Source organism: Gadus morhua, chromosome 7 (assembly GCF_902167405.1).
Source record: "Gadus morhua chromosome 7, gadMor3.0, whole genome shotgun sequence".
Classification (NCBI taxonomy): Eukaryota; Metazoa; Chordata; class Actinopteri; order Gadiformes; family Gadidae; genus Gadus; species Gadus morhua.
The window spans coordinates 24053703-24076129 of NC_044054.1; the positions used below are offsets into that span (position 1 = coordinate 24053703).

Below are 22427 nucleotides of genomic sequence, written 5' to 3' on the forward strand. Positions count from 1 at the left end.
GGGGGGCGGGGACAAGAGGGATGACGAGTCTCCGCTCAGTACAATTCCTCCTCTTTTCAGCCCGCCACCAGGAATCCTATTTTAAGAAACTGAAATCCCCACCCCTACCCCCACCCAAGAGGCACTTAACGGAGAGAGGAACGGACAACACAGCCCCCCCCCCCCCCACCCCCAACCTCCCAAAACAAAAAAACTCCCCACGCTCAAAGAAAGCGAAGAGCACTAACAGACTGCATGGACATGAAGGCACAATGGCTCTACTACTCTGTGACACACACACACACACACACACACACACACACACACGCACGCACGCACGCACACACACACATGCACACACAGACACACACACACACACACACACACATACACACACACACACACACACACACACAGACACACGTCGTCGTGGTGGTCCCAACGAGCGCCTGTTACGGAGACCCTCCTGAGGAAGAAGCGAGCGGCGGAGAGACGTCTTGTTTAAGGACCTAACGCTGGGGGCCGACCAGGGGCCCCTCTAGCCCAAAGGGCCTCACGGCTCATGACCCAACCTTTAATTGTATTTACTGGCCTTAAAGGAGTCTGTAAGTGTAAGTGTGTACTACACGTTTGTGTATGTGTGCGTGACGAACGGCACTCCCAGGGTGTTAGTCAGCTCCGGTTTTCGGGAGAAACCCCCCCCCCCCCCCCCCCCAAATGGTAATGGCTTTCTTCATGCAGTGAAACACATTGCTTTATTTTGAAGAGCTAACCAACTTCAAAGCGAGCAAATTCCTGAATGAAAAATCAAGCGCTTTATTTCCCCCTCTCCCCCGCGCCCCGCTTCACTGTACTGTGTCGTGTCTCGTAAGCCCACCCGCACCAACCCACCCGCTCAACAAACATCTCAGAGAGACCCCGGCTCACCATAATCACCCCGGTTCATTTCCCTGCCGCTTGTACTCATTCTTTATTCAGCATGATATTGTTGCTCAACGGCTGCCTTTCACGCTTTTATTTTGAAGTCTGTGCGTGTGTATGTGTGTGTTTAAGCGGCTTTGTTTGCCGGTCAAACAAAGGCGCGGACCCCGTGGGGTTTCTAAATTATATCCCTTCGCTCTATCTCTGGAAAAAAAATAATCTATATATAATATGATTAACCCACTATGACGGCGGGATTTTAATATGGAAAACACAAGACATGGCGGCATGAATCACCCAGGTATAAAAATAGAATGTGTGTGTGTGTGTGTGTGTGTGTCAGTGGGACGGTCTAGTCTTGTTTATTGCGAGTACATCACAAAACAGATGCTGAAGGCGCCTTCTCATGCAATTTGGCACTCTAAGATGCTGGGAGTTTTCTAGTGTGTGTGTGTATGTGGGTGTGTGCGGGTGTGCGTGTGTGCCTGTGTGTTTAAAGTTTCCATCAGGCTTGGGATGAACATATGGCTGCAAGGCGCAGACGTGACCTGTTTTACCTGGGCTTTTTCACAGTGGTGTCTAAACTTGGTTGCGTTTGTGCTTGTGTGTATGCATATACATATAAATATATATTTAAAGAACTTTGTCAATTGTACCTGATTGAAAGAGGGGTGTATCATCCCGCATCGACACAACTCTTGATGAAAAGGCCCGCTATATGGAGGGCTGTAATAATCACTACAGCTGATTACATGTAATTGCGTGTCTTGCCGGATCGTGAGCGAGGATTAAGTCGAACTTCATCTGCAACTTGAACCTATGAGATTGCTTGTTTGTTTACCCCTTAAAAAAGATTGTGTTTCAATGCATGGCAAAATGTTAGCACGATTGTTTGTATTGAAACATGCAGCAGAACAGTACGTATGTGACTTACATTCTTCCATGCATAAGAATGGGGATTTAACACAGTAAGGACCTGTGCCTAGCTACCGGTTCAATGAATGTCCCTTGAGACAAAAAGCATCCGTGAGGTGAGAAAATATAAGTCCCTTTAGATAAAAGCGACTGCTTAATCACTTAATGTAAGTCTCTTAATATAAAAGCGTCTGCTAAATGACTAAACATAAGCGCCAGCTGACGCATCCAAGGAGTCATTTAGATGTCACTCTCATATTAGGAGACTTAGTGTCTGCTAAAGGACCACTGTAAGATTCTTTACATCAAAATGGCTGCTAAATGACTATTTGTAGGGTATGTAGGGTAGGCTGCAGTCTGTAGGGTGGGCCTCAGTCTGTAGGCCTCAGTCTGTAGGGCAGGCCTCAGTCTGTAGGGTGGGCCTCAGTCTGTAGGCCGCAGTCTGTAGGGTGGGCCTCAGTCTGTAGGCCTCAGTCTGTAGGGTGGGCCTCAGTCTGTAGGCCTCAGTCTGTAGGGCAGGCCTCAGTCTGTAGGGTGGGCCTCAGTCTATAGGGTGGGCCTCAGTCTGTAGGCCTCAGTCTGTAGGGCAGGCCTCAATCTGTAGGGTGGGCCTCAGTTTGTAGGCCTCAGTCTGTAGGGCAGGCCTCAGTCTGTAGGGTGGGCCTCAGTCTGTAGGCCTCAGTCTGTAGGGCAGGCCTCAGTCTGTAGGGCAGGCCTCAGTCTGTAGGGTGGGCCTCAGTCTGTAGGCCTCAGTCTGTAGGGCAGGCCTCAGTCTGTAGGGTGGGCCTCAGTCTGTAGGCCTCAGTCTGTAGGGCAGGCCTCAGTCTGTAGGGCAGGCCTCTTTCTGTAGGGCAGGCCTCAGCCTGTAGGCCTCTTTCTGTAGGGTAGGCCTCAGTCTGTATGTAGGCCTCTTCCTGTAGGCCTCAGTCTGTAGGGCAGGCCTCTTTCTGTAGGCCTCAGTCTGAAGGTTTCAGTCTGTAGGGTAGGCCTCAGTCTGTATGCCTCAGTCTGTAGGCCTCAGTCTGTAGGCCTCAATCGGCAGGCCTCAGTCTGTAGGCCTCAATCGGTAGGCCTCAGTCTGTAGGGTAGGCCTCAGTCTGTAGGCCTCAGTCTGTAGGCCTCAGTCTGTAGGCTTCATTCTGTAGTTGAGACACGTGGCCAAGGGCTTCAGGGATCATGGACCAGCAGGGTATAAACTGGGGAATATAAGGATACTCTCTAAGGATACATCTTCAGTGTGTTTGCAGACTTTTTGTCAATTAGCAATGTTCTCTGAAAGCATGGCGGTCAATGTTGATACTGTTTGGAGGGATTTATTCGATGTTTGAAAGCATTCATTCGCTGCGCAGTTGAGTTCTGCAGGCGCAGGTTACCCCAATACGGATCCAGGGACGGTGAAACGGGGCGTTTAGTTAAATTACACATTATTCTGTGGATACACGTCGAGAATTAATCCAGAGTTAGACTCTCTGTGTTTGTTAATCTGGCTTTATTAACTGCTCAACACAGGGGTGTGTGTGTGTGTGTGTGTGTGTGTGTGTGTGTGTGTGTGTGTGTGTGTGTGTGTGTGTGTGTGTGTGTGTGTGTGTGTGTGTGTGTGTGTGTGTGTGTGTGTGTGTGTGTGTGTGTGTGTGCAATGCACACCAAGAGAGCAAGCCCCCAGCCCCTTCCTTCTCTCCTTTGCCTTTCTTCAAAGGCATGAGCCATGGCTTTAATATTGCTGAAATTGTCATAATATTGTGTTGGCTAAAGCCCCCACGGGGACAAGGCCTAGCGCCCTCACTTCACACAGCTGACGCCTGGGCTTTTCTACAGCCATGCGGAAAGGTTGACTATGAATTAATACATTATGATTCATTTTATTAATATAAAAAATGTCAACCGACGACAAGTGTTCTACAAGAAATGACTGGACAGAGCCGAGTTGCTCGAAAAATCAGAACACAAGTTTAATTTGTTTTAATTTTGTTCACTTTTTTGTCATTAACGATGGGAACACTCTGTTCCTTTCTCGTCGTTGCTACTTCTCTTCTACCGTCGTGTCTTGAACATGCTCCATTCGTAAATGTCATGGAACCAAGTTACAAAATTAGCATTTTTCTAGTGGCAGCGACTGCCAGAGGGGAACCAGAGTAAAAAATGGGGCAAAAAAAAAAGGCTTCTTATGAGCTATGTCATTATTTTTGTATTAATGATAGAACACTGCTTTTCTTAGATTACATATTTATCCAACAGAAAATGTGGGAATACTTGAATATGCGTTGAAGCTGAATTATTTGTGATATCCGTCTCTGTAGTTGTATCGAATAGAGGGGTCTTTGATTGCAAATGTGTGCTTGTTTGGATTTGTGTTTATTTGCTGTATATCCCTAAATATCTATTTTCTTTGGGGGGGGGGGGTTGTGTGTGTAGGCCTGCCTTTGTGTCTACGCTTTGCATATTTGTGTGTGTGACTGTGTACGCTTGCTTAATGGCATGTTTTATCGTCCGCATTAGCCAATGAGAGAGTAGGCCTTGTTCTGATTATTGACCAATCTGTCGGCCATCTTGCTCTTGGTGTTGTTTGTAGATTGTAGCTTTCTCGTTGATCCACATCTCACACTATAACGACAATATAATTGTCATTATATTCCAGCCTGCTGTTGTCTGTGTGTAATATCCAGTTTGTACTTCCCAGCAAGCAATCATTTGAATGAGGTCCTCAATGTACAGTAACCCCCAATCCAAGTGAAAATGTGCACTATTTGTGTCAAACAGTAGCGCTTCTGTAAACAAAGCTTTTACATAAAAAAATATCTAAATACATTAATAATAAATGCTTTGTCAGCTTTCACGGCGATGAAAAGTCACATGGAGCCCATGAAGTAGTTTGTTTACTTAACTTCCTCTGAGTTTAAGATGTATCGTCACCAATAAAAAATGCAATTAAAAATAAATGATACAATTGTGTTTTAGCTTTTGTTGTGTTAAAAATAAGTGTGTCCTTGCCATACAATCACCTAACACGCGCCATACTGCACGTACACTATGACACTACGTTGGCTCGTACGTGGCTGCATCGCGTGCTGCTGCGCGATACAGCCTAGCGTTAGCCCGGCGTTAGCATCCTCCCCTGCTACTCTCTCTCCAGTCCTTGCTTTACCTAGCTTAGCCCCGGGCAATGTCAAGCATACCCATTTCAAGAGTACATTGCGCAGCGTCCTCAGTATGCAACAGACTGCTTCCAATGACAGAAGCAATTAGTTTGACTGTATCAGAGCAGAGACCCACCGTTTTTAATTTGGATTTATCTTTATTTTTTCTCCTCGCCCCCAAGAGAGATCTGTGAAAACATCTGGTGATTGATTTCCACCATTAGCCCAGAAGCTGTCAGATTTAGCTTTTTGATATTCAAATAGTTAAGTTGTGACAGGTCTTTTTTCACTATGAATTCCCATGTTCTCCAGTTAATCTGTCGTCGACGCCCGACCGCTTAGAGTGAGCTGTTTATGTTGCTGCATTGGTGTGCAATGCATCCATATGCACATCACACATATCTGCCATTAGCAGTTTGTGGCGATCCTATCTGCGTCACTGTCTCATAAATGAATAATGTATTAATAATAATACATTATTAATATGTCATTATTAATGCAACGCATTAAGTGTGAAAACAGCATGTCAGGGATACGCTGATTTAAATATCTATCACTCTGAATTCATGAGTTCTACCAGAAATACATTTTAATTCACTGCTACTGTTTGTTTTCCTTTAATTAAATTGAAAGAAAAAGGCATTTCTCCTCAACTCAAATAAGACCAAGTTTGCACATCCCCCCCCCCCCCCCCCCCCCCCACTGTCTTGGAACGCCTGAATAAAGAAAACAAACAAACAAATGTGCATCAATTGTAACGAAGTGAAGCTCATGAAACTTTAGTGTGTTGCATACAGCGCAGCGTGTCGCGCCCACTTGTTGGATGTGAGAACTTGGCTTGCCTGGTTGTCGGGTTCATGTGCCTTGTCTGTCTGACGGTGTGGCTCCCCCTCCACCTCCCTCTCTCTCCCCCCCCTTCTCTCCCTCACTCAATCTCTCTCTCTCTCTCTCTCTCTCTCTCTCTCTCTCTCTCTCTCTCTCTCTCTCTCTCTCTCTCTCTCTCTCTCTCTCTCTCTCTCTCTCTCCCCCCCCTTCTCTCCCTCACTCGATCTCTCTCTCTTTCTTTCTCTCTCTCTCTCCCTCTTCTCTTTCTCTCTCTTTTGCCCTCACTTCTCTCCCTCACACCCTCTCTCTCTCTCCCTCTTCTCTTTCTCTCTCTTTCGCCCTCACTTCTCTCTCTCACATCCCCTTCTCTCACTCCCCCTCTCTCTCTCCCCCCTTCTCTCTCTCTCTCTCTCTCTCTTCCCCATATTCTTTCTCTCTCCCCCCATTTTCTCTCTGTCGCTCTCCCCCATTATCTCTTACTCTCCCCTTCTCTCTCCCATCCTTCTCTCTCTCTCCCCTTCTCTCCCCCTCCCCCTTCACTCTCCCTCCCGGTGTACAGGAAGGGCCGTACGTGATGCTGAAGAAGAACTGGGAGCTGTACGAGGGCAACGACCAGTACGAGGGTTACTGCGTGGACCTGGCCTCGGAGATCGCCAAGCACATCGGCATCAAGTACAAGATCTCCATCGTGCCCGACGGGAAGTACGGCGCCCGGGACCCGGAGACGAAGATCTGGAACGGGATGGTCGGGGAGCTGGTGTACGGGGTGAGACACCGGCATGAGAGAGAGAGAGAGAGAGAGAGAGAGAGAGAGAGAGAGAGAGAGTCTCTTGCACTCCATTTAGTTATTTACTTGTTTATTTAGGGAACGTTGCTTTCAAGTGACTCAACAGGAAAAAGCGGCTTGCCTTGCCTTCTACCTGATTGGAATTCGGAACAGGTAGAATCCAGGGAGGCATCTTGATCAGGGTCGTCTGTGTAGGCTGGCTGAGGACAACGGGGATCAAACCCGCTGCTTTTCAGACGGCCGTTGAACGCTCTTGCCATGACAAACTATCCTGCCCCCCATTTCTTACTTTAAAAGGTAATCTAACTTAAAATACAATAGCAGAGACAGGGTATCGGCTGTCAACGTCACTTGTTATAGTTTGTAAGTAAGAATATAAATCAAACCTGCACTCTGTACGTTTCTTTCCCATTAGCAACCTCCTGTGGCCTCACTTGTGTGTGAGTGATGGATTGACTGGTGGATAGGCACCTTTTTATTCTTGAGACACTTTCTAGTGTAGCTCTTTTTCTGACATATTATACCATATGTTAATTTTGTCAGCTATTTTAGATTTAGTCTTAGTCTTAGTCTTATGATGAAAATGCTTAGTATATTTAGTCACATTTTAGTCATTGTTTTCCTTTGTAGTTTTAGTCTAGTTTTAGTCTACGAAAAGTCCTTACATTTTAGTCAACTTTTAGTCATTACTTTTAGTCAAAATGTTTTCTCTTTTTAAACTAGTTCAATTAGGCTAACCCTATATAGGCTATATGGACACCTGCTAAGTTGTTCCACTCAAATAGAGTACTAAAGTGAAAACGTTACGTTGTCCTGGCAACCGGATTTTCAGTTCTAAACAACCGAACGAGAGATGGCCTTCTCCATTGCTTCCATGTGTTGTTTCTTTCAAAATTAAAATAAATCAATTTCAAGAGGTGAAAATCACTACCAATCGAAAAATGTCGAGGCGTTCATGTATTCCCCTGGGGTATTAAAAGGAAAAGTTTGTAAACGTTAGTTTAGTTTCGTTTTTTTTTTAATATGAAGACAATCTATTCTTAATATTACTTACATCATTGGTAAAGCAAACTCACAAATCAATTCACAAAAAGATTGTTCCTTTATAAAAGGTTCGTGTGGCATAGGATTTCCCCTTGTTAATTTGGTTTGTGTAGAACCGAAAATCTGTTCCTCTCGAAACGTGACGTCACACTTTAGTACTCTTGTCTGTTCAGCCTTCAAAACGATAGCTGGTAAATTGTGAAAAATGCATTAAACTGTAATCAGAAAACGCGGTTATATGCTATAAACCCTATAGTATCTTGGGTATAAAGGCTGGGACGAATTTCAAAGTCCACTTTATGTTGAAGTATAGACCGTGGCAATTCCCATTGAAACGAATGGCGCAGTGATTTTCTTCAAAACGAGAGCCGGTAAATTGTGAAAAATGAATTAAACTGTAATCAGACAACGCGGTTATATGCTATAGACCCTAGTATCTGTGGAATAAAAGCTGGGAAGAATTTCGAATCATGTACAATGCATAACGTTAGCTCATAGCTGAGTGGACCATATACCTCCCGTTGCCAAGTGGAAGCTAAGGTCCGTCCTATTTACTGGAGGAGTGAACAGTTGCATAAGAACCTTACGGGAGTGTACTGATTGGAATATATCGTGCATTTTGAATGTCCAAATAGCACACCAATAACATTTTCGTCCTGTCTCGTCTCGTCAACGAAAACAAAATGACATTTCGTCATCGTTTTTATTATCACAGATCTATTTTTAGCTCGTCAACGTCTCGTCTTAGTCACGGAAAAAAGGTCGTTGACGAACATTTTTCGTCATATTTTTCGTTAACGAAATTAACACTGGAGTGTGATTAGCCGTTCAAGCCGTTTTGGAAACTGGCCGTGTCCACCTAGAGGTATGCTAAATAGAAGAGTCTACCAGACTAACCAGTGAACTGTAGCAAACATTGCTCATCGATCCGTCAAACATCTAGGTGGACACGCCCACCTATGATGTCAGAAGAGGCAGCTTTTCAAAACGGCTAATCACACTCACACCTGGTGGTATAATATGTCACCTTTAATAAATACATGCAGTAGAAAAGTGCCATAGTGCAGGTAGAGTGTTACCTTAAGCATATGGTTTGGTAAACATAAGGCTGCACATGAAATAGCGGCAGTCCTGAATCCATGATGAAAAGCATCCAGGAAAGTTTTAGTTGTTGTTGTTGTTGGCCGGCCATAAAGGGTCCTGGTGTTTCTGATCTCACACCTCAGCGGTTATCTGGCCGTGAATGAAGAGCAGGGCTTGGTCAGAGCAGTTTCTTCCAGGTGGGGAATCTGTCCTCTCGCTCTGTTCAGGAGCCACCCGGCGTCTGCCACCCTCCCCTACATGCTGAGTAGCTGCCCCCTCACTGCGGCCCCTTCAGGGCGGCCCGTCCTTTAGTCGTCCATTTTGCACAGAATGATAGAGCGACTGCTCTATCATCCATCACCTTCATCTTGTCCCCCCCCCCCAACCCCAACCCCACCCCACCCCCCACTCCATCAGCCACACACCAGCCTGGTCAGCCCACCCCTCCCTCGCTGGGCGGGTTTGAAGGCAAACCTTTCTAGTTTTCTTCTTCTTCTGTGGTGGTGGAGATTAAGCCTTTTTGCACCCAAAGCCACCCAGACAAGGTCACAAGAGAGTTGCTAAATCGCTAAGTATAATCTGGTTTTGGGGGATTTTGCAGCGGGGCAGTGTGTGAATGTGTGTGTGAGGCGGGCCGCGAGCCCCCGGCGCTCACTCTATCCCTCTATTTTTATATATTTCCGCCTTCTTGTGTTGTAAGCATATTTCTCTGACACATTATTTTATCACCCACTCTAATTTCCCCTCAAGGCTTTTGAACTAAGCCTCCCGGGGAGTTTCACGAGTGGTTTGAAGTTTTGTTCTCCCTCCCTAGTTTCCTCTCTTTCTCTCTCTCTCTGCTACTCCTGCCTGTTTCTGAGTCTGTGTCTGCCTCTCTCTCTCTCTCTCTCTCTCTCTCTCTCTCTCTCTCTCTCTCTCTCTCTCTCTCTCTCTCTCTCTCTCTCTCTCTCTCTCTCCCTCTCTCTCTCTCTCTCCCTCTCTCTCTCTCTCTCTCTCTCTCTCTCTCTCTCTCTCTCTCTCTCTCGCATTCTCTATCTCTTGCGGTTTGTCTCTCCCCAGCTCTCCCTCAATCTCTCTCTGTCTGTCTAACTCTCTCTCTCTCTCTCTCTCTCTCTCTCTCTCTCTCTCTCTCTCTCTCTCTCTCTCTCTCTCTCTCTCTCTCTCTCTCTCTCTCTCTCTCTCTCTCTCTCTCTCTCTCTCTCTCTCTCTCTCTCAGTCTGTCTGTACGTCTGTCTCATCCTCTCTCCCATCATCCCTGCGTCTGTTCCTATTCCTTCTTTCGAGCTCACCTTGATGACTCTGAGCTGTGCCCGGGCGAGGGAGAGATCCCGGTGAAATGAGAAAGAGCGAGGCCGAGATTGGTTATGTGTCTCTCTCTCTCTCGTTGCTCCCAACGACCTGCCGGTTTATTGTCTGTCTGAACCTGGAAGCTCATATCGGGCCAATAAATGATGTTTGGAGATTGGGTTGAACCTACGCTCAGTTCGTGGGGGGAAAAGATACAGTATGTGCTTTTAAACGGCTCTCCAGGGCTGTACGGCAAAATACATCAGGATCGAAGGATATTTCCCTCGGTGTCGATGACACCGATTAGACTACAAGGTGATAAAACACAGATTATATCCTTCCGCCTGCATACTTAATAGGGATGAGTGACTGAGGTGAGACACTGGGTCTTGTGTGTCCCCCAGTGCAAGGAAGCACTTTGTTGTACAGGCTTGTAATGAGAATCAGCAAGCTTTTTGTTATGGCAATGACTGAGTTTTGCAAAGGGTAATATGTATGAAGTTGTCTTTGGTGATCTTCCAGTATAATAATATTAGCAGTGTGGGTTTCACTGCTGCTGAGCATGATTTATTTCAGCAGAGCTTGTTGGCAGTTGGGGATGCCCAGTGCATATTAACGGGCTCACCACTGCACCCTTTCGGATTGGTTTGGAAATACATATTTCAGGAACGGCTGTAGCTGTACATGTGAATTATGGATGACACAGTAGTCATGTCATTCATGTTAGCTTTTTTCATTCATGTAACTTCTACCACTATCCACACACGCCAAGTCCTTTCCAGTCCCACTATAGGGTCACCGGCGCCCTCCAAAATAAAAGCGTCCATCTATTTATTCATTTTAATCCTCTAATGGTCTCCTTCTGTGCGCCCTCCCACCCCCCACAGAAAGCGGAGATCGCTGTGGCCCCCTTGACAATCACGCTGGTCCGGGAGGAGGTGATCGACTTCTCCAAGCCCTTCATGTCGCTGGGCATCTCCATCATGATCAAGAAGCCCCAAAAGTCCAAACCCGGGGTGTTCTCCTTCCTGGACCCGCTGGCCTACGAGATCTGGATGTGCATCGTGTTCGCCTACATCGGCGTGAGCGTGGTGCTCTTCCTGGTCAGCCGCTTCAGCCCGTACGAGTGGCACACCGAGGAGCCTGACGAAGGCACCGACGGTCCGCCCAGTGATCAGCCCCCCAATGAGTTCGGCATCTTCAACTCCCTCTGGTTCTCCCTGGGCGCCTTCATGCAGCAGGGCTGTGACATCTCCCCCAGGTAAGGACCCCCACCACAACCGGCCGTCCGTCCGGCCCCACCCGTCCCGCCCCCCGTCACACCCCCATCCAGAGGGTGGCGACGAGAGTCTCTTTGTCTGCATGGGGGAGTCCCCCCTCTTCTCTCTCGTTCTGTCTCTCGCCTTCTCTGTCTGTCGGTCTGACTGTGTCTCTCTCTTGTCGGTCTCTTTGTATCTGACTCTCTGTCTGTCTGTGTGTCCCTTTCTTGTCCGTCTCTCTTTCACTGTTTCTCTACGTCTGTCTGTGTCATTCGATCCGTCTCTCTCTCTAACTATCTTTATCTCTCTCATGTCTGTCTGTCTGTGTCTCTCTATTGTCCGTCTCTCTTTCACTGTTTTTCTCCGTCCATCTGTGTCATTGTATCCGTCTCTCTCTAACTATCTCTATCTCTCTCTTGTCTGTCTGTCTGTGTCTCTCTCTGTTCGCCTCTCACTCTGTCGCTCTCTCGTGCTCGTGCTCTCTCTCTTTCTGTCTGTCTGTCTGTCTGTCTGTCTGTCTGTCTGTCTGTCTGTCTGTCTGTCTGTCTCACTGTCTGTCTGTCTGTCTGTCTGTCTGTCTGTCTGTCTGTCTGTCTGTCTCTCTGTCTGTCTGTCTGTCTCACTGTCTGTCTGTCTGTCGCTGTCTTTCTCTCTCTGGGAGTCGCCATCCCCCTCCCCTCGCCTTGCTCCTCCTATAGGCTCCAGCAAGTACGTGCGTTCCACTAATTGAGCCTTGCTTCATCCAGCTGACAGTGTGATGTGTTCAGGGGGAATAGATCCCTCCTCATTTAGATGGTAATCTTAAAGACATCACACATTAACTCCGGATGTAGCCCCTATACTCTTGCCAACTTTAAACAGCCAATCTGGTACTTCTTTGTAATTTACTTTTGGAGTGTGACCGTTCAGATTTTTTTTTTACTTTGAGAGAGATTGTTGTTGGCAAGTCTGCAGCTGGAAGAGCATGATATAACTTTGTTTCTGCCTCGTGAGAGAGCTATGGCAGAGTTTAATTTCTATCTAAGTAAGAGCTTCTAGGAAAATCAGAATTCATTTCGATCTCGTTTTATAACAAGGCATACTGTACAGCATTCCCCAAGCTTTAAGTGTATTAAAAAATTGTGATTAACCGATACATTTATCTAACTGAAACAACATTTTTCTTCAACCTCTTTTTTGGAAACAGGAAGGGGTCTTTACATCCTCAATTTAACGTGTTATTAAGAAATTCATACGGCTCATGATTCTCTCAGCCAATATTTCATGTGAGACGTTGATGTGTTGGCATGCTTCTAGAAATACGAATGGTTTACAATACGATCTGGTCGGTGCTTTCCCGCCGCCCCTCCCAGCGTCAACCAACACCAACCAACACCAACACCGGGCCGGTTGGCCTTAAGGCTTATTTATGGTTCCACGTTGACACAACGCACGGACCCGTTACTTCCTTGTGGACCCTCCTTGCGTCCACCGCAAGGGCCTGACGTGCGCCTCGCAAAGAACCTTGCGTCGGGGCGAGGCAGCAGCAAGGGCTGTGATTGGTCCGCTCAATAAAAGCCGACGCGGAACCAAAACAGGTTCATGACTGCGTCGAATCGTCTGCGTGGTCATTGCGTTGCGTCGACGTGGAACCATTATCAGCCCTTTACTCGCTGGTGGTTTTTGGACATTGACGGATGGAGATCAGTGTTGGTGAACGTTCTGCTGGTGGAGTGGTATGCTTTGGACAGACTTCTGCCGTCGTAGGCTGGTGTTGGTTGGGGGCGATGAGCAAGGACCCATACCCGCGTTCAAAGGGTTTGTTTTAATGACATATTATATACCTCGAGACATATTGGCTCAATTAAAATGGGATTCTGAAATAGCAACCCATTTCAAATGCCTTTCCATATGTGCCATATGTGCACATTTTACAAACCCGGTGTACCTGGGCCTCCTTGAAATTAAGTTTAATGATCTTATGAATTTTACCGTAATGGTTTCATAAAGTGTGTTTTAATTCCATTTTTATTAGCTCATTTATTGCACTAAAGGCTTTGCGTCCCATACTGTGTGTGCAACTTTACCGTCAAGGTTTAAGGCACACACACTTTGTCTTTCTCACTCTCTCTGGTGCTCCCTCTCTCTCTCTGTCTCTGTCTCTGTCTGTCTCTGTCTCTGTCTCTGTCTCTGTCTCTCTCTCTCTCTCTCTCTCTTTCTCTGTCTCTGTCTCTGTCTCTGTCTCTTTCTCTGTCTCTGTCTCTGTCTCTGTCTCTGTCTCTGTCTCTCTCACTCTCACTCTCACTCTCACTCTCACTCTCTGTCTCTCTCTCTCTGTCTCTCTCTCTCTGTCTCTCTCTCTCTGTCTCGCTCGGCCATGTTGTTTCACCATCTGACCTGCAGACGCTACTTAAATATCAATCTTTTACATTTTCAACCCGGCGGGGCTGAACTGGCTGCGCCGCCCTGTGTTAGCTTCCATGTCGTACGTCCGCTTCCTCTTACGTACCGCTCCGTACTTGGCATTGTGTTCCGTCTCCGCATCGGGGAGCCCCTGGTTTACGACCGGCCGAAGCCACTCACCCCTCCACCGGTCCACAAACTGTGTCATAAGAGAGCGATGTTCACCCCGGCACATTCAACCCAGCGTGGGATTCTGCTGTACTCCACTCCCATGTCTTCCACAATGCACCGTACAAGACCCAGGCCCGCCCGCCCTCCCACCCTCCCTCCCTCCCCCCTCCTCGCCCACCCTCCCTCCCTCACCCCCTCACCACCCCCCCCCCCCCCGGCTGTTTTACCTCGGACCAGTGTTTGCGGAAGCCACGTTGCTGAAGCGGCCTTTCTGCAGAAGCAAGAGGTGTCGCATTGGGACTTGTATGGTGCGTTCCATCCTAAGGGTTCAGGCTTGTTGTCCAATGTCCGCCATCACACACACACACCCAACGTGTCCCCATGTAGAGTGTTGCTAAGGCCTGTAGCTGTCTGTGGTGTCTCTCTGTGAAAGCGCTAGTCCCCGCACATCCACTCGGAATAGCGGTTTGAATGGCTCTGTTACGCTTAAAGTGATTCATCGCTAAGTTCCACTCGGGTGTACCTTTTCGATTTCATTTTAGCCAATTTAAGTCATTTAGAGAGTAGTGTCTGTGCCCAAGGCTTTTTGTCCCTTTTGGAGTCTGCAAAGTTTATGTAACATGATCTGGAGACGATAAGCTTCTAGCGGGAAAAGAGGAGAACGGAAACCCTTGGCCCCCCGTATGTCACAGCCCTCCCAACCGCCAAGGAGAAGAAGATGGAGGACCCCCCCCCTACGAAACGTTGGCCAATATAGCGGTCTGTCTCTCACGTAAGCAACCTATAGCACCTTTCCCTCAAGGCGGCTATAGCGGGCCCTTGTGATCACCATAAAACACCCTCATTTAAGAACTTCAGTGCACTGGATTTTCGTGAGTGTGAGTGTCTTTGTGTGTTGTGTGTGTGTGTGTGTGTGTGTGTGTGTGTGTGTGTATGTGTGTGTGTGTGTGTGTGTGTGTGTGTGTGTGTGTGTGTCGTTGTCCGTGTCTGTTTGTGTGTGTCTGTGTATGTTTGTGTGTCTATGTGTTTGTGTCAGTGTGTGTGTGTGTGTGTGTGTGTGTGTGTGTGTGTGTGTGTGTGTGTGTTTGAGGATACGTGTGAGTGTGTATGCAGACCATCACTACTGCATAGACATCCTCTCCTCCTCCTCCTCCCCCCTTCCCTCCTCCTCCACTCTGCTGTGCCACAGCCAGGCTCCTCCACGCCTGCGTGCTGCCGATAAGCGGCGGAGTGCTGCATCACCGCCGTCAAACCGTCGAGAATTCAAAAAAAGGAAAGAAGCGGGTCGCGGGAGGATCTTTTTCCGTTCCCCCTGTGTTTCTTTTGAATGTGGATGGGAGGGGCGGTGGTGGTGGTGGTGGTGGTGGTGGTGGTGGTGGTGGTGGTGGTGTCTCTGCAGCAGATTCTCCGCTCCCCCTCCGGTCACCATTAATGCCGTGTTTGAGGATTGAGGAGGTGTGCATAAAAACAACAGAACCACCCAGATCCCGGGGTGGGATCCATCTCGGGTTCAACTCAACGCTCTCTTCAGGCGTATCGCTCTCTTTCTCTCCCACAGCGCACAAACCAAGAACATAATAGTATTTGGTTTAAGTGCTGCTGAGTATTTGGGAGTGATAGGGTTCAAATCAGAAGGCCGTTGTGACCATGAGGGGGAATAACATAAAACAACCCTAAGCCAATAGCCCTGGGCCGAGTCATGCAGGCTAAAGTTAGCCCTGATCAGAGACATGCAGGCTTGAGTCAGCCATGGACAGAGACATGCAGGCTTAAGTTAGCCATTCAGAGACATGCAGAAGTTAGCCCTGATAAGAGACAAGCAGGTTTAAGTTAGCCCTGGTAGGAGACATGCAGGCTTTGGTTAGCCCTGATCAGAGACATGCAGGTTTAAGTTAGCTTTTGAGAGAGACATGCAGGTTAAGTGTAGCAACTCAACTTCTACCTCCTCTCTCACTCTTTATTTTATTTTATTTTCTCCTGCTCTCTTCTTACATAGGCTAATATTGCCCTCCCCGTAGGCAAACCATTCATTAAATCAGTGATTAATCACCCCCCCCTCCTTCTCCAATGGTATCGTCTCCATGGTAACGGGAGGACGACGGAGGAGCCGAAGTGAAACAGTGCCACGTTACTTTGTTTAATTGACTACAAATCCCAACTAAGTGCCCCCAAAAGGAATCACTGCTTCTACCCCCACCCCCCCCCCCCCCCCCGACCCTACAGGGGGCATACCATGGGTCTGTAATGCAATCACAGACTCCTGATTAGGAATATATATTTATATATATATATATTTATTTATATATATACACAGATCAGTAGCTTCAAATCTGAAATGGTACGCAGGGCTGAACGAGGAGCCGTGCGACAGGCCATGACCGCTGCAGGTGTGCAATCTGCTTCCAATCAGTCCTCCATCTCGTCACGCCACATGCTTTACAGTCGCACCGGCCGTGCCTGCGTCCCTCTGTCCCCCTCTCTGTGAGACGGGGGGACGGGCAGAGGGATCCGTGAGCCGGTGTACCGTTTGTGCAGGCTGAGACCTTAAGGACCTGCAGCAAACACAGCTGAGGTAATGAGAGGAGAGGGTATTTGTTAAGATGGAAGATCAGCAGGGAAAGAGAAAAACTGTGCAAAGCAGCTTTCGCGTTAGATAAATGTGGGACTGCGTTGGTCTTTATCTGGAGGAAAGTTTGCAGTGGGAGGACAAAGCAAAGCTTAATGAATGTGTCGACTCTCGATGTGTTGACTCTCGACTATGTAAAGCGCTTTGGTTACCTTGAAAGGCGCTTTATAAATGCAACTCATCATTATAATTAATAACTAAGTCGGGCAACTTCAGAGACTTCAGGCTCTGTCAAAAGTTCCAAGGAAAGAAGGGGTCGGTTTGATCATTTGGGCGGTGAAAGGAGACGGGAGAGAACCTATAGAATCTATTGTTGGATCTAAGAGCTTCCAACCGATCCCGCAACGCTTTGTCTGCTCCCGATCCCGAGTGGTATTGACCGGGATACTGAAACACGCGGCCACTGCGTTCAGAATCATCGATCCTCCCCACAGTCTTGCTCCCCGGCTGAGGCCAGCTCTCCAGTGCTCCTTGTAGCTCGTTTGAAACACACATAAAGGCTCTAAGACCAAAAATGAAACGTTGATGAGTAATTCTAGAAAGAGCATCGGTTGCGATCACACAGCCCGACGCTAAGACCCCTTTTTCATCTGGGGCTCTCAAAGATGGCGACCTCATGGATGGGCACCCTGGGGCCCAAGGAAACATGGTGGTTGTGTTCAAAGTCGATGCAATGAAGATGTGCTTTAATACGACGGAGTGAGTCCTGTAGGTCGCCAAGCTGTGTCTGACTCATTGGGTTGTGGATATATTCATTTTATTCCTATATATTTTTTTTTTTTGTATTTCTTCGCAGTAAAAGTGAAGTTGTTTGAAAGATCGATGGAATGACTAGTGGCATAGGACCCTTGGTGGGAGTCTTTCGTCGGTAACGGGGTCAAGGGTCAGGCTAGTTGACGTGGGTTAGAAGGACAAGTATAAGAAAAATGATGCGACACGGAGACGTCAGATACTGCAGGCTCGACTGAAGATTCACTTTGGAAGATGACTCCTTTTTCTTTAACCCCCCTCACCCCCCCCTCTCCTCCTCCCCCCCCCCCCCCCCCTCTCCTCCTCCCCCCGACTCAACAATAACATGTCTGCCCCATTTTCCCCACTCCTCTTTTTCTCTTTTCATCAACATGTCATTTAGGATTTATTTTATAGGCGGTGAATCTCTTTTGGGAAAACTATGAGGGTGTGTGTGTGTGTGTGTGTGTGTGTGTGTGTGTGTGTGTGTGTGTGTGTGTGTGTGTGTGTGTGTGTGTGTGTGTGTGTGTGTGTGTGTGTGTGTGGTCGGTGTGTGTGCTGGGTAGGGTGGGATAGGTGTGTTGAGGTGTGTGTGTGTGGGGGGTGTTTAGGTGTGTGGAGGTGTGTGTGGATGTGTGGGCGGAGATAGGTGTGTGTGTGTGTGTGTGGCAGGGGGGAAGGGGGGGCAGGTTTTGGGGGCAACGTGTGTGCGTGTGTGTTTGTGTTTGCGGGGTAGGTAGGTGTTATATGACCCTTGAGAAAAAAATAACATGCACCCACACATGCACTTTCCGGGCCGTCACTGTGGATAACAGTCACCAGGCGTCATCCACCCAAAGTGCTGACAGGCAAATAGAAGGCATTTGTGTGTATGTGTGTGTGTGTGTGTGTGTGTGTGTGTGTGTGTGTGTGTGTGTGTGTGTGTGTGTGTGTGTGTGTGTGTGTGTGTGTGTGTGTGTGTACACATGCGTGTGTGTGTGTGTGTGTGCACGTTTCTGTGTGTAAGCGCACACAAACAAAGAATCTGCGATGGGGCCAACCCAGTGAGATCATCCTCATGCTGGTACGTGTGTGTGTTTGAGGCCCTGTAGGGTGAGCGGGGTGCAGAGGGAGGGGGCCGCAGAGAGGGGCGGTGCGAGCAGTGGCCCATACAGTGAACATACAGTAGGGGAAGGAAGATAATAGGGACGTCATTGGTATTCAAATCCTGTGCTGCTAATACGCAAACAGGGTGGATTCGGCGGCGCTGAGCCCGCGTCGTACTTGAAAGGAGAACATGCGGTATGCGGCATTTCCCCCGCTTCCTCAAGGTCCCTCCGTAAGATAACAGGACGGGGCCGCTGCAAAGCGCCACAACGCGCACAATCACAGGCTTAAGAGCCCACCCGTGCGCCCGCTCTGGTGCCAGATTATGTCACTCAGGAAATGCAGTGGAATCATCGTCCGCAAGGGGCGGACGGTGCGGTATGGTCAAGACCGTATTGGAGAGAGCGAGGGAAAAACGTCTTTCCCATAACCTCTCTCTCTCTTCTCCCATCATCTCATCATAGTGCCAGTTCTCTCCCTCTCTATCTCTCCCCCGCTCTCTCCCTCTCTCTTGGTCTCTCTCTGGGTCTCTCTCTCTCTCTCTCTCTCTCTCTCTCTCTCTCTGTCTTTCTATCTCGCTCTCTCTCTCCCTTCCTCCTCTTCCTCCTCCTCCCATCCCTCTCTCTCCTCCCCGTGCCTTGACAAGTGGGCCCGGGGGTTTTGTATCTTCTGCTGTTTGATTTGCACCTTGGGGGGAGGGCGGTTCGTATTTGTTCTCCTCAATGCAGCATTTATTGCTTAAGATTCTCCTCACGGCCTTTCCCCTGCTCCAGAGCAGCAGCAGCGGCGCTGTATCGCTCTCCCCGGAGCCAGCCAAGTAGAAAGAGAACAGCGCGGCTCATGGCCGCGCGGCCCGCGCTTTTCTGCCTCTCGCCTCATCTGGGAAAAGAGAAAGGGAAAGACAGCAGGTGAAGGAAGGGAGCGATAGAGAGAGAGCGAGCGACGGGGACGAGAGAGAGAGAGTCGAGGGGGAGAGAGGGACAGATCAAGAGAAAGAGAGAGAGGGGGAGAGGGGGGAAGAGAGAGAGAGAGAGAGAGAAAGAGGGAGAGGAAAGAGACAGTGAGAAAGCGAGAGAGCAAGAGAGAAAGAGTGAGAGAGTGCGAGAGAGAGAGTGAGAGAGAGAGAGAGAGAAAAAAAAAGAACGCGGGAGAGGGGGAGAGAGAGGAGTAGAGAGAAAGAAAGAGAGAGAAAGAAAGAGAGAGAACGAAAGAGAGAGCGAGAGAGAAAGAACGAGAGAGAGAGAGGGGGAGAGAGGGAACATGACAAGGTTTCACTAGAGGGGAGGCTGGTGTGGTCCTAGTCTGACCGAGTCGTCTCGACACAGAACCCGCGGCATCGCAAGAGTGTGTTTGATTTTAACTGCCAGGCGACCGGGCTACGGCGGCTGGCGAGGGGGGAATGCGCCCGTGCATAAGAGTGTTTTTAGAGCGCCATCTTGTGGCGAAACAGTGTGTGTACGCAGAACATCTTATTTTTGCGGTGTTGACCAGGCTCTCTCAACTGCCTCTTCATTTACAGTGAACTCCTCGATCCGCAAGCCTTGCAAATTTGAAATGCCATTATCTGACAGTGTATCTCTTCTTTATTTATCTCCCCCCCCCCCCCCCCCTGTACCCTCTCCCCTTCTCCTATTAAAAATGATCCTCATTTATTTACTTCCCTCTATTGCACTTGGCCTTGCTTCCTGCCCCTGCACTAACTTTCCCTCCTTTAAAACCCCCCCCCTTTTTTTTGCCTCCCACCCCATCTCTCAATCCCCTCCCTACCTGCTCTGCGTCCCCCTCCTTCCCTCCCTCCCCCCTCCCTCCCTTCCTCCCTCCCTCCCTCCCTCCCTCTCCCCCTCCTGGTCAGGTCTCTGTCGGGCCGCATCGTGGGGGGCGTGTGGTGGTTCTTCACCCTCATCATCATCTCCTCCTACACGGCCAACCTGGCGGCCTTCCTCACCGTGGAGCGCATGGTGTCGCCCATCGAGAGCGCCGAGGACCTGGCCAAGCAGACGGACATCGCCTACGGCACGCTGGACTCGGGCTCCACCAAGGAGTTCTTCAGGGTGAGGGGGGGGGGGGGGGGGGGGGGGGGGGGGGGCGCGGGCGGGGCGTGGAGGAGGGGGGGGGGGGGATCGGGAGACGATAAGATGCATTTCTTCGGTCATAGGTTCGTTTGTCGTTTGTTGTTGTTTTCCCTGTGTTTCTTGATGTCAACGCAGGACGCTACCGGAGTTAGCGTCCTGCTACGTGACTCGGATGTTTACACGTGAAAAAAGATACTGTTTGTGTCTCTTGGTTTCCTGGGTCACGTGCGCCGTTGAAGATGGAGATCATTTGTATTAAGAGTAGAAACGGCACATCGTGCGTGTGCTGAGTCTGCTCTTAAACGCGTAGTTTCCCTCCACTGGCCCCTGCATTAAAACAGGATGTGCGTGTATATCCCCTTCTATAAGAGGAGCATTAGACCAGTTCTCTATCACACGGCAGACCTACAGTCAGTGCAAATACGCTGTCCGTCCCGGCAGAGGGAAAGCGGCCTGTAATCAGCGCCACCGATAATAATCCCCGCTAACCGCACGCTTTGTCTGTTCTACATCCTTTGCTGTATGTGGCCTCCGCCGGGCTCTTTCTCTTTCTCAAACCCCCCCGCCACCCCAAACTCGACCCTATACCCCCCCCCCCCCTCCCCCTTTCCGAACCCCCCCACATAATGCCTGTATAACCACCCCCCCCCCCCCCCACCCCCCCACCACGACCCTCACCCTTATCCACACCCACACCCACGCCTCCTCCTCCCGAACACAGCGCTCCAAGATCGCCGTCTACGAGAAGATGTGGGGCTACATGAAGTCGGCGGAGCCCACGGTGTTCACCAAGACCACGGCGGAGGGGGTGGCGCGCGTGCGCAAGTCCAAGGGGAAGTACGCCTTCCTGCTGGAGTCCACCATGAACGAGTACACGGAGCAGCGCAAGCCCTGCGACACCATGAAAGTGGGCGGCAACCTGGACTCCAAGGGCTACGGCGTGGCCACGCCCAAGGGTTCACAGTTAAGGTGGGTGGAGTAGTGTAACAATATGGCCGACGGACGTGTTGTTATGGTATTCCACCTTCCCTGGCGTGTCGCCTATATTTGTGTCCTTTTATTTTTCTCTTTCTTTCTCTCTGTCTTTGTTTTTTTGCTCTTTCTTTGCCTTGTTTTTTGTTCACTCTTGCTTGGTCGCTCTCTCTCTCTCTCTCTCTCTCTCTCTCTCTCTCTCTCTCTCTCTCTCTCTCTCTCTCTCTCCCATCGCTCTGTCGCTCTGCCCCTCTCACTTTCTGTCTGTGTCTCTGTCTCTCTCTCTCTCCCTATATATCTATTCCTCTCTCTCTCTCTTTACCCCTCTCTTACACTCTCACTCTCTTTAACTCTGTCTGTCCCTCTCTTCCCCTCTCGCACTCTCCTTCCCTCTTTCTATCCCTATCTCTCTCTCTATCCATATCTCTCCTTATGTCTCGATATCCTCTTCCCCCTCTCTCTCTTTATATCTCTCTCTCTTTTCATCTTTCTCCCTCTCTTTCTCCCTCCCTAACTATCCCTCTCTCTCGCTCTCTTCATTTCTCTCACTATTCCTCTCTGTATTTCTCTCACTGTCTCTCTCTCTCCTCCCCTCTCTCTCTATTTCTTCTCACTCTCCTTCTCTCTCCCTCTCTCTCCATCTGACCCACTATACCTCTCTCTATCCCTCTCTCTCTATTTCTCTCACTATCCCTCTCCCTCCTTTAGATTTAGTGCGTTGTTGGGCTTTGGGTTGCGACGCAGCTATTCAGACACGCCGTTGAATTGGCTTCTTTGAGTGTCACGTGTGTGCTGCTGCATGCCTACGGATGTCCGCGTGGTGGTGTTGCGGCTCGCTGAAGTGCCTGTGTTTTCCTCTGTCTGTAACGGTGTTCTTGTATTGCAGCTCATCGCTCCAGGTAAACCACGGTGCTTGCGCTTTGCACGTAGTCGCTGCGACCGCAGTCAGACGCCGGGACCGCATGCCGCCGGCGTTTAATGCACACGATTGGATCCGTGATAAGATAAAAACCTAATCTGCATAAATTCATACTAGTTACGTTGATGCACAGCACTAACGAGACCAGCCGGTTAATGCTGCTTGCGGTTGCGTTGTGTACGCTGCTTTTCGGAGGGTGTTCTGGGATGCTTGACGTGGGTCGGTGTCAATGATGT

The 22427-nt window shown here is 49.0% G+C and overlaps 1 protein-coding gene across 3 annotated transcripts in view; it reads left to right on the top strand.

Moving 5' to 3' along the window:
* The window catches only part of gria4b (glutamate receptor, ionotropic, AMPA 4b), a 93701-nt gene that overhangs the window by 62400 nt on the left and 8874 nt on the right, over nt 1-22427 (top strand). For all 3 annotated transcript variants that reach the window (XM_030362274.1, XM_030362272.1, XM_030362273.1), the window contains exons 10-13: nt 6334-6540; nt 10863-11236; nt 20081-20279; nt 21022-21269. In XM_030362274.1, coding sequence (XP_030218134.1) covers nt 6334-6540; nt 10863-11236; nt 20081-20279; nt 21022-21269 — 1028 coding nt within the window. The remainder of the gene's footprint in view (nt 1-6333; nt 6541-10862; nt 11237-20080; nt 20280-21021; nt 21270-22427) is intronic.